This window comes from Gopherus flavomarginatus, chromosome 2, assembly GCF_025201925.1.
Source record: "Gopherus flavomarginatus isolate rGopFla2 chromosome 2, rGopFla2.mat.asm, whole genome shotgun sequence".
NCBI lineage: Eukaryota > Metazoa > Chordata > Testudines > Testudinidae > Gopherus > Gopherus flavomarginatus.
The window spans coordinates 98,195,714-98,215,014 of NC_066618.1; the positions used below are offsets into that span (position 1 = coordinate 98,195,714).

The 19,301-nt window shown below is 41.8% G+C and overlaps 1 protein-coding gene across 5 annotated transcripts in view; it reads left to right on the top strand.

Moving 5' to 3' along the window:
* Nucleotides 1–19,301, top strand: part of VOPP1 (VOPP1 WW domain binding protein) — a 194,294-nt gene that overhangs the window by 46,591 nt on the left and 128,402 nt on the right. For 4 of the 5 annotated variants that reach the window (XM_050937829.1, XM_050937834.1, XM_050937827.1 and 1 more), the window contains one exon: nt 15,533–15,603. In XM_050937829.1, the coding sequence (XP_050793786.1) occupies nt 15,589–15,603 (15 nt within the window). In that variant the 5' untranslated portion in view covers nt 15,533–15,588. Of the gene's footprint in view, nt 1–12,607; nt 12,912–15,532; nt 15,604–19,301 lie in introns of those variants that run through there. The other variant, XM_050937830.1, reaches the window with a different exon arrangement.

Consider the following 19,301-nt stretch of genomic DNA (forward strand, 5'->3'; position numbering starts at 1 on the left):
GTTGGATTATTGAAGACCAAACTGAACAGCCTCAATATACCAGGAATTAGCTTCACCAGTATACAGTGCATTTTGCACCAAGAAGCCCTGTGTAGTAAAAGTCTACAAATGAAGGAAGTTATGGATGTAGTTGTTAAAACCAAAAATGTTATACATGCACGAAGGCTGAATCACAGACCGTTCACTTCTTTTCTAGCAAGTATAGACAGTGAATCTGGGGAACTTCTGTATCACACTGAAGTTAGATGGCTGAGTCATGGAAATGTTTTGAAGTGTGTTTTTGCACTTAGGAGATTGATTCCTTCATGAAAATAAGAAAACCAAGGAGGTTCCTTGTTGATTCCACTTTCATCTGCAGCCCTGCTTTTCTAACAGATGTAACTGATCACCTGAATGCACTGAACTTGCAGCTTCAGGGTAGAAAACAGGTGATAACCCAGATATATGGCAGTGTTAAGTCATTCAAAGTCAAGCTTACTTTGTGGGGGAAACAGCTGACTGCTGGCAACTTGGTCCATTTCTCGACTGACTTCCTTAGGAAAAGTTGAACCCAAATCTTTGAAAGAATATGCAGAGATCATTTCTAATTTACGCAAACAGTTTGATGTGTGGTTTAAAGATTTTAAGGCACTTGAACCACATTTTAAACTTTTTTCCACACCATTTGCTGTGGAAATTGACAATGTTGCAGAGGAAATGCAGATGGAGTTAGTGGAGTTTCAGTGTGATACCATTGGCCAGGGTTGGTAATAGTGAGACTGAACTCAGCACACTTGAGGAGAAGTAACTGGCCTAGCGCCGTGCTCCACATGTCAGAATCAGCTCTCACATGAGCATTAAAGTCTCCCAGAACAATGAGTTTGTCTTGGTGTGGCACCCCTGTGATGACCCTGCTGAGATCTTCCTAAAACACCTCCTTGATCTCATCTGTATCAGTCAATGCTGGTGCATAAATGCTGATAATGGTGGCATACTGGTCTCTGGACCAGTTTACACAGAGCATCCTAAGTTGGTCATTGACTTTCTTGGGGAGCAAGTCAAGCTTGTGAGCAACGTGAGACCATATGGTGAACTCTACCCCTGTCTGTCTCAGCTCATCCTTGGCCTTGCCAATCCAGTAGTAGGTGTAGCCTGCTCTCACATCCTCAAGCTGGGACTCATCAACAAGTCTGGTTTCACTGAAGGTAGTGATGTCTATGTTATACCTAGGGCCCTACCAATTTTATGGCCATGAAAAACTGTGAAATAAGGCCTTCCCTGTGAAATCTGATCTCCCTTTGCTGCTGAGAGCACCCTAGCCAGGGGGCTCCTAACTGCAAGTCCCCACTGGGCTGGAGAGGGACAGGACTTGTCTTTTCCCTATATGGCCGCTTGCGCTCTCGGGGGAGATTAGACCACCTCAAAGTGCCTCCCCTGCTGCAGGAAGCTGCAGCCCCAGAGGTTCCTGCAGCTGGAAAAGACTTGCAGAGGTGAGTCCGATCTCCCCCTGCTCCTGGAAGTGTCCCAGCCAGCGGGTGCCTAGCTGTGAGTCCTTGCTGGGTTGAGGAGGGACAGGACTTGTCCTTCCCTTTCATGGCAACTCGTGGGATGGTGGGGGCAGAAGAGGGAGGAGAGTTCAGACTCACTTCCTGGTACCTTTTGGGTTGGGACCCCCAGGGTTACAACACAGTGAAATTTCAGATGTAAACAGCTTAAAAGGTGAAAGTGACCAATTAAAAAACCCTCTGACCATTAAATTGATCAAAATGGACCGTGAATTTGGTGAGGCACTAGTTATACCTCTTCAGTGCTTTGGCAATAAGGGCTGTTCTTCATTCTGATCCTTGGTCATTGGCAAGAAGGGTTCTGATATTCCATGATCCCAGTGTCAATCTGTAAACCTTAGTTTTATATTGACTGCTTACTTGGCTGACCAGGTAGGAGCAGTAGTCTGACAGGTACTGAAAGGGCAGGCTGTGTGTAGGGTTCCTTCTCAGTCCCCTTCCTTGGGATTAGGGAGAACAGCGTTGTGCCTAAAAAGGCCTGCTCTGTCACGTCAGGAGGATACAAGCTCCACGTGTGCCCTGATCTGTTGAGAATGACCATCACCTTAAGGCCACTGATGTGCACAGTTGTGACTAAGGATGGCCAGCAGCATCCTTTACCTGACCCTGTCACCACTTCCCCATCGCTACAGGACTCCGGTGAGTTGATTGGGTTAAATGAGGTAGCTGAACAACCTGCATTACGAATGGATTTAAGTGAGAGAGGTTTGTACAGAGCACTTCCCACACTCTTACCCATGCAGTTGTTCCGCGCTGGTGCAACAGATGCCACAAGCTTGGTAGCTGATATGGGTGCAGGAATTGTATTCTGAGTTGTGCTTCTCCTAGATGAGCTACTGACCTGAGCTAAAGAGCATCATCTGCCCATGGGTGTAGTGACTGGCCCATGCTCATGTATATAATGCAGGTTGCCAGCACAAGGCATATACTTCATCACCATCCTCTCCACATCCTCTGCAGCTGAAGACTTTGCTGCAATCCTGGCAGGGAGGGTTAAGAATTACTCACACTTACTCAAATTGTGACCCAAGACTAGTGGAGGGTTGGAATATCTCATTCTTCCTGTACTGACCTGCCCACTGCCCTCCCATTGTATGGTTATTACCTCAAGAACAGGACATGAACCCAAGTTAGGTAAATCTCCAAACCCAAGACCCTTTAAATCATAGTCAGTATGAGCTAATGTCCTGTTTTTGTCATTCCTGTTAATGTCACAATCTGTCTAATAACATTACTGTCTATTGTACCCAATGTAATCTGTGCCATCCTGTCTGATTATGATGAGTCACAGTTATTCATTGATTAAGGTTAGCACACGCATGCAAACCTGTCAGATTATCTTAATTGTATGAATAACTAATTTTCTGAATAAGAGTTTTATGATCATTGACACATCTGTCTCATGCTAAAGGTGATACACAAGTGAAAGATGATAAAATAATTACTTTTACAAAACAGCTGAGGATCAGGGGAAAGTTCCTGACACAGATCTATTAGGCTGCATAATACTTTCCCTAGGAAAGTCCTAGATGACCCATCTCTTGGAACTTCTAACACAGACTAGAGAATGTATTCATAAATATGCTGTAGAAAATAATTCTGAAGTGGTAGGACAATAGACTGAACTCATGTATCTTTTCCTTTTCTCTCTCGGAATGATTCAAATTCACTAATTAACATACAATAAACTAATGCATCTTTTCCCTCTCTCTAATTACTAATTAACATACAGTTTGCAGTTCTTAAAAGAAACCTCTGTACATCTCTCTTGAATGGCTGAAGCACTCGAAAGTCTGTTGTATATGCTAGTCAGTGCAGCAGGACCATAACGGTAAAAGAGAGCATCTCTTTACCCAGCACACTGTGCTGTGCCATCATCTAGGATGGTTTATTCTACAGTAGTTTGACATAAGAGAACTAAAGGTATGAGACCAGGACATTAGCACAGATTCAGTGAGTCATGAATTGACAATATTGTGGGTCAAATACAGCTTTGGTGAAATTAAGTGCAGCTGCATGTAATAGAACTGCCCTTGCTTTACACCAGGGCTAACCTTGACCTTTGTCTTCACTCATCTCTCCTGTCATAACAGGAAACGATTATCCCATGACTACTGAACCTCTTTGCTATCATCGGTTATATTGTAACGTCATGTATAGCTGAGGCAGTGACCCAGGCTGCTGTGCCAATGTGCCTCAAGTGTGACATGGAGGGGCCATCGCTATAGGGTGGTTAATTTTCTATACCTATTCAATCCTTGTGTCTCTGCTGACACTGCCAGCTGTTAGTTGCAATGATGCTTTTATTCTTTGGACAGCTGTTCTCTAAGAACAGGAGCTAAGACTACCAACTCCTTTCATACAGGCCACCAATCAGCCATCAAAGGGTAACCATGTGTGATTACTGAGGACTTGGGCTGGATTAGAAGCAATGAGCCGAAGGGGAAAGGCTTGATCATCTATTACCTCTACCCTGAGCCTGCCAGCTGTCAGGGTCTAACTGAGCGTATATTTGATAGAATGATTGTAGCTGCTTTTATAGATGTGAAGCACAATGTAATCATGATTTTTTCAGTAATCTCAGTGTTGTACAAGAAGTCGTCCCTACCTCTGGGGGCCAAGCTGTGCCCTTTAGGAACAGCTCTATGTTAGGGCAGTGCAGAACAGCACTGCTCTTGAAGAACCTTGGGAAGGAAATTCCTCCTCAGGCTCCTTTGAGCGTATAGGGGCACCTGCTGCTTACATCCCTTTGTGGTGTGCAGCTTAGTTCCCCTCAATTCTCTGTGCCAGTCTTGCTTTGTGAGTTATTGCAGAGTGGCCACCAATCCTCCTCCCCCTCCCAGCCCCTCCCTGCTCCATTTGAGGTGCTAAGCTCCCCTTCATTCAGAGACTGCAACTGTGCCTGACCCTTGAACTGGCCACACAAGATGTATGTTCTATCCCTTCCTCCCCATGTACATGTGTGAGGATCAGGCCCCATTTGACAAAGTCAGAATTCAGTAGAGCTGCTCAAAACATATAACTAGAACTAGAGATAGACCTAACCTACAAAGTTGGAATCCAAACTTTGGAGGCATTTCAGTCTGGGGTTTGGGTTCATGCATTGTAGAGACAAGGATCAGCCATGCAGTCCCGGTCCAGATCCAAATATCTCGGGTGTTCAGTGCAGGGATTTGTATATACCACAAGATAAACAGGACCAAAGAAATCTGCAGTGGTTTAAATAGGAGTATAGATGATCCCCCTATTTATTGTTGTATTTATTAGCTTTGGTGGGTTACAGCTAAAAAGCATTGATGGGGAAGTATGGTTGAGAAGGGATTTTAGTGAAGTCATTTAGGTGGTCTGTTGAGTCAAATCCTGGTCTTCTTGAAGTTCATGACAAATTTAACTTAAGTGGAATTGTGGTCTGACTCATAGTGCACAAATAGGAACTGGTTCCAAGTACTAGCATTAGCATTTTCCAGAACTTCCCTGCTTGGCCTGGGAATGATACGTTGACCTCTGCTCTGCAGACTCTGTAGTTTTTGTAGATTCCATCAAACCAGTCACGCCAATACTGTCAACAGCTTTTCACCCAAGCATTTTGGTTGCCAGGCTCACAGTATGCTGGGCACCGTTTTGTCAAACTGTTTAAAAGCACGCTATTATTTTTAACTACGTTTTTACGTTCATTGAGCTCTTGTTTTTTCTAGGTTATGTTCTCTGATTAAACAATTACACCATAACTGGAAGTCAAGAAGCCTGAACAGGACAATGTTTGAAACCTTGGAGTCAGATTCTCCACGGCCTTGCACCTTGTTTTGTCAATTGCCCTCTTTTGAGGTAGGTGTAAAATGCTATCAGATCAGAATAGCAGCATTTTGAGATTTGCCTTGGTCAGATCTGAATGAATACACAGGGTGTGAGGCAGTGGAGAATTAGGCCCATTATGTAATGATTTTTGTTGTTAGCACTGTATCCTCTATTCATTTGGAACCCTGTAGTCTGACAGGCATGATGCAGAGTGGCTCAAAGCGCTTGATGCAGAGCTCACTTGCCAAGAAGAGCTTTGGAAGGTTCCAGGATTGCGCCCCTCCACTCTGCTTTGAATGGACCGTTACTGCCATCAGCTGCTTGTTGCTGATCTTCCCTTCCCACTTCAGAGTCACTTCTAAGCACTCTCTGCTGCTGTTCATGTTTCACAATGGCTACACATTTTCCATCTAACCTGTGAAATGATGGGCTATTTTAGAAATGATCATCCTTCTGAGAATCACAAAGGACAGACCAAAGCAAAACTAACCTCAAAGCAAAGCTGCTTTGAGTAGGAGAAATAGCAGCTGGCACCCAATTGGGGTGTGAATATGCTCCTTTTGTGCTGTTCTGTTTGTTCCTGTGCTTAGGACATGGGAATTTTTTATATTCTCTTTAAATAAATGTTTGTCTGAGGCAGGGACATTTTCAGTATTTGTGAAAATGGGGAAGTGACAGAGCTGGGAGACACTGTGCAAACATCCGTAGGCAGCTCTGCTACTGTGCCTCAGTGTTTACTTGCAATGCTGTCCTCTCCCTACTCCTCTTCTGTTTTTTCTCTAGTCCTGAACTTCATCTGCCTATCGTACCAAATTGCACCGTGGGTTTTTTGTTATGTTGACAAACACCTGCTGGAGATTAAATTCAGAGACTCATATCTGCTTGTATGAGAAATCATGTTTCAACCCAGCCAAAATGCTAGTGGCAATTAAATCACTGCAGTACACTGTCCTCAGTAATAAAAAACAAATATATCTAGAATTCAGCCCACTCATTTTACAGGAAAGATGCATGAGGTATATATGTTAAATTCCCTTAGATAAAGCACACACTTTAGGTTTGATTTTGAAATGACCTAGGTTCTGATTCTTCCTTACATTGGTTGGAAACCTGTGTAAATGTAGTTACATCAGTATATAGAGAGGAAAATCAGGCCTTCAGATCCTGTAAGTGATCTGTACTCTGAGGGTCTGACCCTGTGATGTGCTGAGTGCTTTCAACTCACATTTAAGGGGGAGCTGAAAGTATTGATCATCTTGCAGAATCCAGACTCTAAGGCCACTTTTTGTGCGATCTACACTAAAAATGCTGGCAACTAGATTTTTCTATCATTTAACTCCTAAATAATAGACTCAAAGTAGCAGGATATTTTTATGGAGGTGTCATAAGTCAGAAGACTATGGGAAACAGGAAATCAGGTGGCAAGAAGCAAATAAAGAATACAAATTTGTGAACAAACCAACCCCTCTAATGTCAACTGGTATCAAGGAAAGTCAAAGGTAAGAGCTGAATTTTCCCCTGGGCTGCTGTGGCTTAGACAACCAGCAAAATACTAGGGTAGCATTTCCAGAGTAACATCTAGTACAGTATTAAGAGCCCACCCACTGAACAAGTATAATTTTGTGCTTGCATCAATCTAGACTACAACATTGGTCCCTAAGACGTTGGTTTATATGACACGTGTGGTCCAAGAGATAGGGTGCTAGCCAACAATTCAGGAGACCTCAATTCTGTTCCTGCCTCTACTGCTGAGGTGCTGTGTGTGGACAAATCACTTCACTTCTGTTTCTCCTTTGTCTGTTTTATCTGCTTAGATTATACATTCTTCAGGGGAGGGAGAGGCATGTTTGTACACCCATTGAAATAACACCTATGATTGGCACTTAGACAAATTCAGATTACAGCTAAAGTGCACATTTTTAACAATGAGAGTTACTAACCATTGGCACAATTTACTGAGGGTTGAGGTAGATTCTCCATCATTGACTGATTTAAAATTAAGATTAGATTTTTTTCTGAAAGATGTGTGCTAGCTCAAACAGGAATTAATTTCAGGGAAATCCCCTGGCCTGTGTTATACAGGAGGTCAGACTAGATAATCACAATAGTCCCTTCTGGCATTAGAGTCTACGAATCTACAGTGCTTGGCACAAGCTCAGGGCCTCTGAGCACTGCTGAAATAAGTAATAATGTTGTCTCATTCACAGCACTAGTAAAGCTATTATAACATAGATGTCTCCACAGAGGCAGACAAATGTGTTAGTTCACAGGCCCTAAATTACAGTCCCTGTATTTAGAGGAGTGACTTTGGTATTTACCAAAGTATTCCTTCATGTATCCCCAGACCACCCAACCATATTTGAGTTGACAAATATGTATGTAGTTAATCAGATATGCCTAACTGAAATATTCTGAGTTGGAGGACTCAGAACAGAGGCAGACACTCTAGCCTAAATTCTGTTCTCTATTACTTACAAAATCTCAGGTTTACTCCTGTTAGCAGTGCTGAGTTTATTCAGCATTGGAGGAGTGTGCTGAATTCTCCATTAGCTCTCCCCTTGCCAACTTCATCGTGAGGCGGCCAAAATCAAATTCCTGTCTTCCCTCATTTCTGTCCCTGCTGACAGCGCTGCCATCTCCCCTGTCACTCGAGGCCTCAGCATGGGTGACACCTTGCCTTTTCTGTAGCTGTTCACATCCAGACCATTCCCAAACTTTACCACTTTGTTTCCCCAGAACACTTCCAAGATCCACACTTCTCTTTCTGTCCACAGAGCTAAAACTCTCATCCAGGGCCTCATCATCTCCCATCATCCTGACTACTGCATCTCTAGCTTTCCTTATGCCCACCTCATCCCAACTGGGTCCATTGCAAGCTAAGCTAATCTTCCTATTTCATCATTCAGCCCAGACTTCCTCTCTTTCTGAATCACTCCATTATTGCTCTGTGTAGATAGCCCTCAGATAGAAGTAATCATTTTCTAGTGTTTTTCCTGTGTTTATTGAATAAACATCAGTTTCATTTTTTATTGGTGATGTTTTATCAGTGTTTATCCATTAAAACAAAAATCAGAAGCCCTAATTATAGTCAGAAGCAATATGAGGAAGTCCTTTTAAAAGTGTTGTTCCATTCTGAAAAGTAACTGTGAAAATACCATTAAAGGCTTCCATGTTTATTGTCCCTCCATGGCTTCCAGATCAAATACACTCAGTTTAAAGGTTCTAACCACCAGCAGATTCAAACTAGCCCCTCAGGAAACAGCTGATTCTTTCATTCTTGTCCATAATCACTGCTAATAATAGGGATTTGCAAACCAAATTATACTCTCTGTCAGTGGCCAGTAACACATGATTCAGAGGAAGGTGCAAGAAACCCACAATGGACAATTATGGCATAACATGCTTAGAGTGGGAGTTTCTTCCTAACTCTCATCAAGTTGTGGATGTATTATGCCCTGAAGCATGAAAGTCTCTTCTTAAAAAAAAAACAATCCAAGGACTGGTCACCTGCTTTCCTTTAATTGCCTGTTTAGCAAATGATCACCTCTACTGATGCCGATTTCCATTGGGTACTTGTCTATTCTTCATGGCATTTGAAAAGGAGAATCACTTTCTCCTTTTACTATTTAAGTTTATCCAAATGACTGTCAGAGCACAAATACAAATGGTTTGACAAAGGTCTCCATGCTCAGTTGGCTACATGCAAAAATGAGATCTCAGCTTGTTGGCTGGCCAAAAAGAGAGAACTAATCATTAAAAATCACCCAAAACTTTGTGTGCAAGATGCAGCATCAATGTGTTTTACTAGCTCTACAGGCGGTTAAAGTTTGTCTGGGCCAGTGTTTGTTGTCTATGCTTGGCTGACGTTTATATTTTTGGAAAATGTTTCATGACAAAAAACAGACTACGGTAACCCACTCTATTCGCCTTCCATCTTTTGTCTGTCATTCTAGACATACTGGCTCCAAGAGCTGGTTAAAATTAAAACGAGTGAAATAATAACTCTAGGAATAATCATCTCGTCTCTCTGTTGTCTCTCCCCTCCTCTTCCCAATAAAAGGCTCTCTTTTGCCAACAGCATTTATAAAATACCTCTTTTTTCTTCTAGAAGTGTTAGATTATACTTCACATGAAGCTTTGTTAGACTGCTCTTTCTATCTGTCTCTTTTACACACACACACATACGCACAAGTACATATGTACGTATCGTGACTTCTAGTACTTCTGGATTCAGAGACAACAGCAGACACCCTTTGGGTATTCCTATGCTGTAATCAAAGGTGTGGTTGCAGCTTGGGTAGACATACCCAGGCTAGCTTTAATCAAGCTAGCATGGCTAAAAATAGCTTTAAAGTTGTGGCAGCACTAAGCGGCAGTGTGGGCCAGGAGTAAGAATATGTCTCTGGAGTTCTGGGTTTGCTTGACGACCTTTGCTGACGCCTGTGATGCCATGTCTTCACTCTTCACTGCTATTTTTAGCTGTGCTGCCTTGGGTAATGTCTTTGGTTGCAGTGCAAAGATTTCTTTTGTGTAGAAGGAAGGAAAATGTCACCCTCAACTTGCCTGCTATCTCTTCTTCCTTGAGAAGACTGAGCAAACAGAGATGGGTGGTACTAAGCAAGGATTTCATTGTTTCCCATGTTAGCCTCATGATATTCTACCTGAAAGCCTGGTGCAACCCTTACTAACTTCTTCATTACTGTGTGAAACATTTAGTACCTGCCAGAGTCCACAATGCACAGGAAATCCTTCGTGATGGAAATGTAAATACATTTAATGGGAGACTTTGCTAATCCCACAAACCATGTTTAAATCACATATAATAATATAAATATAAATGGAAAGGATTTTAGCCACTAACTGCCTTACAGGCTGTGTGATAAGGATGCACCTTTGATCCTACTGAAGACAAAGCCTCAGACGTTACTGACACATGATTTTCCTTTGCAGAATCTGTGCTGGTTAGACTCTTCCATGTCATGATCTTCCAGTTGCTTTGTTATGAGGTATATTACATGGGGGTAGTGGTGATGGCTTACCCAGGTGTTTGTGGTTTTGAATTCTCAGAAATGAGGTAGTAACTGTGACTCTTTGTAAATAAAGTGGGGTTTTTTTATGGGTACAGTTCCTAGGATTTTACACTGTTTTGAAAAAAGACTCAGAGAGTGCATGAATTCATATTGTGATGTTTATTTAGAAACATAGTTTTTCCTGAGAAAGAGACAAAAACAGAAGGGGGGGAGGGGGAAGAAAGGGAAACAATCCTCCACTAAGTGGGAAAAAGAATAACATCTGGAAAATTCCTCTCTGACTCCAGTATAGCAGCTGGTTTTCTTCCCAAGAGATGCCTTTGTCAGTATAAAAGATTTTCTGTTTGGTCACAAGTTGCTTTAGTAACCTGTTTTCTTTTTACGCAGAAAGTGGTTTGAATAAAGAGCAGTTTCTTGTGTGTCTGGCAGTATATTTCTCCAGTAATTCTATGAAAGGTTTGTTCCTACATCTCCACAAAACAAAACAAAATCACCAACCCACAAACAATTAATATAACCAAACTATACAGTAGATAGTTGTTGCCTGACAAGTGAAATATGATTTTGTTCTCGGTTTCGTTGTCAGAGAGAGAACTGATTTTTGGTATATGTTGTATGCTTTTAAAAAGTGTATGCTGCTATTGTAGTTTAACAGGTGTGTTGTGAGCAAGAGACGAGAAGTCATTCTTTCACTCTACTCTGCGCTGGTTAGGCCTCAACTGGAGTATTGTGTCCAGTTCTGGGCACCGCATTTCAAGAAAGATGTAGAGAAATTGGAGAGGGTCTAGAGAGGAGCAACAAGAATGATTAAAGGTCTAGAGAACATGACCTATGAAGGAAGGCTGAAAGAATTGGTTCTGTTAAGTATGGAAAAGAGAAGTCTGAGAGGGGACATGATAGCAGTTTTCAGGTATCTAAAAGGGTGTCATAAGGAGGAGGGAGCAAACTTGTTCACCTTAGCCTCTAATGATAGAACAAGAAGCAATGGGCTTAAACTGCAGCAAGGGAGGTTTAGGTTGGACATTAGGAAAAAGTCCCTAACTGTCAGGGTGGTTAAACACAGAAATAAATTGCCTAAGGAGGTTGTGGAATCTCCATCTCTGGAGATATTTAAGAGTAGGTTAGATAAATGTCTATATGGGATGGTATAGACAGTATTTGGTCCTGCCATGAGGGCAGGAGACTGGACTCGATGGCCTCTCGAGGTCCCTTCCAGTCCTAGAATCTATGAATCTATGAAAAACATGATATAATATTTATAATGATTAATTATTGTTAATTGGGTCACTTGTTAGAAGGAGGTATTTATTTTTAAGTATTTTGGAGGATCAGATTAGCTTGGTAATATAGTTCTGTTGAAGCATGAGTCTTTTTTTTTTAAATCTTTTTTTGGTTAAAAATTTAACATAAGCTTGTTCTTTTTGGTTAAAAAGGTAACATAAGTGAAGTTCTTCAATTCATAAGGACTGACATGAGGCTTGATATTCTTATTCTTGTACCGTACTGGACCATGAGGAAGATGAGTTTTACAATGTATTTTCCAGTTCTTGATGCATTTCTTTGCAGTGTTTTAAAAGCAGAAATTAGAGATTTCTTTTTCAAGATTGTGTCTTTTTTTAGTGGTGGGATATATTAGAATATTATATATTGTTTTTAATTATTAATAAAGATTCAGTTAAGTTCATACCATTCACTGGCAGCCTTCATCTATGCAATGTGATGCCCAAAAGTTATATGTAAGAATGTAAAGGAGAATATAATCCAAAACTCTGTATATGTAAGGTTAAGGCCCAAATTCAGCAAAGAATGTTTGCACATGCTTAACTTTTAGCATAACTATTCCCATCAGGCAACAAGACACCTTGCATGCTGATATGTTCTGCTGGATGGAGGTTTAATAAATTTTGATTATCCAGTTTGCTTATGCTATATTCTCTGGCTGGGTTTGTCTCCATATTTCTTTTCAGTTTGTTTTATTATCCACACTAAAATAGACCTAGGGGAAACTCATTATATCAATAACTCAATAGAAGGTGATGTTTCAATGGAGTATTTGGCTTACTTTGTGTGATAGTACCTCTTGTTCTTTTCTTCTCAAAATGGTTTCTTTTCCCCCAGAGGAATCTTTTGTCTTGTGAACTAATTCTCTTCCCTCTAGGCAATCCTGAAAGAGAGGATATTTGAGGAGATGAGTGTGGAGGGGGAATTTATCCAGTTTGTCTATGGAGAACCTAATAATGGAAATATTGTAATGGATTTTGAAAGGGCTGATACTGTCTCTGCAGCAGCAGGATGAGCTGCTACAACATTAGGATTCATCAGAGACTAATGAATTGATGGATAGCTCTGTGTCCCTTCTACTTTGCCAAACAGATCACAGTGGGGAATAGAATGAGAGATAGGAAGACGGACAGGCCCATGAAGCAGCTTCTCTGCTGAGGAAGCTCCTGGGATCTGTCCCAAAGAATGAAAGGCCTGTGAGAGAGAATCGGCTTAGGTTTGAAGGGAGAGGAGGCAGCTCTGGGGATCCAGGCAAAGGAAGGTGAGGTCTGAGTTAGTCCTGTGTGCAGAACCATTCTTAAATGGACCAGGAAAAACAGCCTGAAAAGGGAGCTCTGTGAGGATGTATGCGGGAAACTCAGTCAATAAGCTGAGTTAATCAGGGGGCTGGGTTAGGGCTCATCCATGATCATTGGCCAAAGGAGTGGAAAGCTCTCCCTCAGGACTGTAGCAGGTATGGGTCCAAGTTCCAGCCTGCAGAGGTGAGAGTCTGGGATCTCTAATTATCATGAGCATTCAAAATTGGGTTCTATGCTAAAAATGGTATCTGCTGTTCAGTACATCTTTTAATTGAACTACCCTGCATTCCCTCTAACCTGTGTCTGATCTCTCTGACAGACTGCGAGTAAAGCTCTCTCTGTCTGGGTACTTTTAATTCCTGCATGAACCTACCTGCCCAACTAGCTTAAATAGTTGGAGCGCCTACAGAACTTGCCTCTCGGGACTGTGTTGCATTGTTACAGAGACTGAGGCTGTGTCTACACTACAACCTATGTCAGCATAACTTTTATGCCGCTAGGGGTTGTGAATAAACCCCTCCCTTGAGCAATATAAGTTACACCAACATAAGTGTTTGTGTGCACAGTGCTGTGTTGGTGGGAGAGCTTCTTCCACCAATGTAGCTTCTGCCGCTCATGGAGATGTGTGGGCATTTTTTTACATTGACAGGAGGGCTCTCTGCCATCAGCATAGAGCGGCTTCACCAGAAACACTGCAGTGGCACAACTGAATTGGTGCAGCTGCAGCGCTGTACCTATAGATATGGCCTGACTCTATCCAGTTTCTGCACACTGCTGCTCACATCAGTGCAAGCCTACGCCTATGAGGGACAAGGGGTTTGTTACAATTTTTCCAAACGATTGCTCTTTAACATAATGTAGCATTGACCTGAACTTCTGTATATGACGAAAATATAGTAAAGTGATCTAGAGAAGCCGTCAGGGTTCCCACCCTACTCTGAACTCTGGGGTATAGATGTGGGGACCCACATGAAAGACCCCCTAAGCTTGTATTTCACCAGCTTAGGTTAAAAACTTCCTCAAGGAACAAATTCCTTTCCTTGTCCTTGGACGGTATTGCTGCCACCACAAAGTGATTTAAACGAACATTCAGGGAGGGGCTATTTGGAGCCCTATCCTCCCCCCCAAAAAATATCCCCCCAAATCCCTTCGCTCCCTTTCTTGGGTGGGCTTGAGAATAATATGCCAACCAATAGGTTAACAAAGTGAGCACAGACCAAATCCCTGGTTTTTAAGATACTGAAAATCAATCACGTTCTTAGAAGAAGAATTTTATTTTTAAAAAAGTAAAAGAATCACATCTGCAAAATCAGGATGGAAAATAACTTTACAAGGTAAATAAAAAGATTTAAAACACAGAGGATTCCCTCTGACTCTGCTTCCCAGTTACAAAACAGGAATAAACTTGCCTCTTAGCATAGGGAAAATTCACAAGCTAAAACAAAAGACAATCTAACGCATTTCCTTGCTATTACTTACAATTTCTGTAATTTTAGATGTATCATTTTAGGATCTTGTTAGGAGCTGGTTTACCTGCTTGGTCTCTCTCTTTGACCCGAGAGGGAACCAACAAAAAGAGCACCAACAAAACCTCCCCCCCCCCCGATTTGAAAGTATCTTCTTTCCCCATTGGTCCTTCTGGTCAGGTACCAACTAGATTAATTGAACTGATTAACCCCTTACAGGTAAGTGATTTTGTATCTCTGGCCAGGAGGGATTTTACGTTACTGCATATATAAAGGTTGTTACCCTTCCCTTTATATTTATGACAGAAGCAACGGAAAAGTGTATGGTTTGCCCTTCTATTGTAGGCAATGTGGTGCATGCACATGGAGATAAGTATCTAAAGGAAGTACTTGTCAAGGTGACGAGTATCTGGGCAATAGGTGCATAGGCGATAGTGCATAAGAAGAGAGTTGGGATCTCTTAGTACATGTGTTGGGAGAGACACAGGGACTTGGGAGCTGAGAAGATGACAGCTCTCACTAGACATGTCTCAGTTTAGAGCTACATCATTTACAGTGGTGCAGCTGCACCAATACCGCACTTCTGGTGAAGATGCTCTAAGCCGACAGGAGAAAGCTTTCCTGGCAGCTTAATAGCTCCTGCTTCTGTGAGAGGTGATAGCTATGTCAGTGGGAAAAGCTTTTCCAGCAACATAATGTTGTCTAACAATGGCGCTTAGGTCTGTATACCTTAGGGTGGATTATTCATACCCCTGAGCGACATAAATTATACCAAAATAATGTGTAGTGTAGACATAGCCCAAGCCTTCTCATGAACAGGGCAAAATCTTAAATCAATTCAGACACTCTGAGCTGTTTGTGCTCCAGTCTGTGCAAAAACATCTAATGAAACAGTCAAAGATCCCACTGTAGACAAGGCTTTGTTCCCAAAGATGGGCTGGGTGATGGAAATTAAATGAAATGCCAGTTTTAGTCACTACCCTGTATAACTACATTATATATGAGTAAAGGATATTGATAGTTGATACTAGCCAAGGGAAGCCAGGAGTAAACTGTATGCCAGACTCCTACAGTTTGTTTCAATCTATCTGAATGCCTATTGGTTTGTGTCTGTGCAGCATTTCATGAACCAAGCCCTGTGGGACTGTGAAAGTTTTGTAGCAGCATTCTTTGGATGGTGTCATCTCCGGTGAGTCATTAGAAGATAATTTGCAACTTCTGGTATAGGCATCTGGCAAAATGCAAGAAGCAGGTTTTCCTATTGTTAATCTATGGAATGTCCCTTTAGTCAGTAGAGCTAATAAACTAGAGCGTGTAGCAACTGCTGCAGCTTAAGAGGAAAGTAGTGAAGTTTAAAAGAAAAAAAAACCTGAAACTTCTTTTGGTTTGGCATGAAGTGGAATCAGTCTAAATACCTCCTTGTGCTATCACCAGCTACTACAGGCTGCATATATTGTTGGGTCAGAGCTGTGAGGGACAAAAAGCTATGGACCCACAGTATTTGGTGGCCTCTAAGTACATAGTGGATGTCTGTTGCTAACCTGAATTTGAACTGAGCAGTACAGGAGTCTTGTGACTAAATTTATTAGTGAAATCTTGGAAATGGAATTTAAATCAAGAGCATTACCAGATCTTATACTGGTGTGCCTTGTGAATGGCTTTTGGGGCAATATCTGCATCTCAAAGAGTAATAAGAATGTTGATCCATCTTGAGAATAGGTGAGTGGATCACATTATAGAATTTTTGATGCTGGAATAGTTCCTTTGCACCGTGAATGTCTAAATTTGTGTCCAGGTTCAGTAAAGACACACCCAGGCTGGTCAAGGTGTGGACTTGGTGGAGGATTCTATCTCTGCATGTGGAAGAGGCAGACTTGGTGGTGACTCTCATAAGGCATCCTATCAAAGTCCAGAAGTAGACACTTGTCCATAATGATGGAGTGGAAATCAAGACTGCATCTTCCTTTAAGCCTGAGGAGAAAAAAGGTTAAGATAAAGCTGTGTCTTATGGATTTCCAGATCAAATTTACTGAGTTGGAAGTAGAAAGATGTTTCTCAGAACACAGTGTCCTGGTTCTTTCTATCTCCGCATCCTCTCTAGTAGCAAATGTTCTACAGGCTAAATTCTGTTCCCTGTGGTTTCAAATGGGTAATTCCCATCTCAGTGCACGCAGCTGCCCATATCCTGAACTAGATCAATAGGCTGAATATAAACATTTCTCCTGCTGGGAAAATGAGAGGCACATTACAAGACAAGAAGCAGCAAGCATTGAATTTTCTCTCCAAACTTACTGAATGTCTCTTTGAAACCATTAGAGAGACAACACCAGCTGAAATGCCAGATGTACATAGATGACAGTCAATTATGTTTCCGTGCCACCAGATGTATACTGCACCATCCCAAAGCGTTCTTAGTGCCTAACAGTAATCAGCATGTGGCTGAACACCAGCTGGCCACAGCTGACCCAAACAAAACAGAGATGATGTACAGTACAGGGCTGGCTCCAGCTTTTCTGCCATCCCAAGTGGCAAAAAAAAAAAAAAGAGGAGCGGCAGCACTTCGGTGGCAGCTCAATCACACCTCTCTTCCTCTTTGGTGGCTATTTGGCTGCAGCTTAAAGAGGAAGAGAGGGAATGAGGGACCCGCCGCTGAATTCCTGCTGAAGACCCGGACATGCCGCGCCGATACCGTACAGAGTGCCGCCCCTTTGAATTGGCTGCTCCAAGCACCAGCTTCCTACACTGGTGCCTGGAGCTGGCCCTGATGCAGTAGAGGCTCATTTATTTAGCTCCAGAGGTCCCAGGTTTGATCCTATCCACTGACCACTGGGGTCTGTTGGTGTTACACAAGCACAGGCCACACATGAAGAGCTCAGCTATGTGGACAGAATGCAAATGCAGGGGGCTGAAGAGTGTTGAGAAGAGGGGAAGAATGTGACGGAGGGAGCGTGTGTGCCAGAAACTCTACAGAGGAAGACAAAAAAGGCAACAAAGTGGCACCAGAGAATTAGAGAAGCACTTAGAGCATGATCCTGAGAAAAAGCTGAGAGAACTTGCAAGCAGAGTGCTGGCTGTAATAGGGCTTGGAACTGTGAGCTAAGAAACTGTCTCCTCTTGTCTGATTTCTACTCTGTTCAGGGAAACAGGACTTTATATACGTTGTCTGTAAATAAACAGGATTATATCAAAGAAATACCTGACTCTACTATCAATTTCTGCATCTAGTGGAAACAACCCGCAAGATCCTGAGTATTGGTTAATCTTTTGACCCGAGCTATTAACCAATTGCCCATACACATTTCTCAGGGTTCCTTGGCTAAAGAACAGAATATTGGCAGTTATTTTCAGTTTCATTACTAAAATAGATTAAGAAGTTAAAACTGAAAACACAGAAAATAATAAAGTTGGTTATATGATGGTGTACTAGGTTAAAAAATTGAATAACACAAGATTAAAACTTATAAAAATAATCAAATCATTGTAAAGAAGCACTATTAGCCTGTAGTCCTTCCTCCATCTTGAATGGTACCAAACAAAGAAGAGCTGGTTCCTCAGATATGGCCTCACAGCTCCTCTGAGAAGTTGGTAATGCACAGGATTTGGGTTCTCATACAGTGGTGCTACATTATCATTTGGACTATGTCATGACAGCATCCCAGCAGCGCATTATTCTGTATAATTAGCCCTCTGTCTTGCTCTGTGTCACTTATGCAAAATGAGATTTCTGACCTTTTTCAACAAAGTAACGTGTTTGCTGTAAACTTCAACAGTTAAGTGAAATAATCGTGGTTCTGCTAGAGGTAATGACTAATGTCACTATGGAAGCTAATAATCACAGAAGGCGGAAAAGAACAATAACTTGCATGCTATTCTTTTCTGCCTGAGTCTGACTGTAGTTGTTGGTGACACATTACTTGCTAGGCAATTAATGATAATGCTTCATTATCACATATGTTTGCAGCATCCTGAAACCTAAGGATGTTGACGGCAATTAGCTCTCATGTAGAACTAAGCGACTCTCCAAGAGGAAACAGTCTTTGTCTTTGCAAAGCAGCCCAGATTTTTTGCAGGCAGTAATTCTTTTGCAGAAACTTTCACCTATCTGGGATATGAATATAAGTAACATTTTGGAGTTCCAGTAATGGTGCAGCCCAACTTCAAATTTTTTCCTTGTGACACCCAGACAGGGTGAATAGAGACTCTGCAAGCAAATTTGTGGTATAAATATGTCTGCTAAAGTTCATACCATGTGGAACATTACACTTGATTGATTGCATCTGACTTTCTCCTGATTATGAATTGACAAGAGTGACAGAACGGTGTCTTGTGGCTAGCTGAGCAGCACTTCATAGAACAAGTTTGGGAACACTGTGCATGAAACTAGACTCAGCTAGTAGCCACCACACAGACTGATAGTGACCCTTTAACAGCAAGAAACTAGTGGATGTTTGTCATTTTGTTGTTCTGGAAATAACTAATACTGTTGACTGCTGTTAAGTTATTTTTGTTCTACCTACAAAAGCCTGAGCGCTCAATCCAGTGCCTACTGAAGTCAGTGGAAATATTCCCATTGGCACTGGATTGGGTCCTAAAAGCATGAAAGCCCTAAAAACAGTTAACAACTCTAAATAAATAGAACTGATTTTACAGTGTGTTCTCATGAGTGGTGCAAACCAAAAAACCAAAGTGGGGGGAGGGGAGTAAAATGACACGGTTTCCTGGTCTAATCAACATTAGGTAGTTCATCAGTATTTTAGCACTGTAATTGTTTTGGGAGACATCTCTCTACCATTTATTTCCTTACCTAGGTCGGGTTGTGGATCCTTCAGTATAAAAGTAGTAATTCAAATGTACTGACAGTTATGAGCCAAAACTGTATTTGTAGCA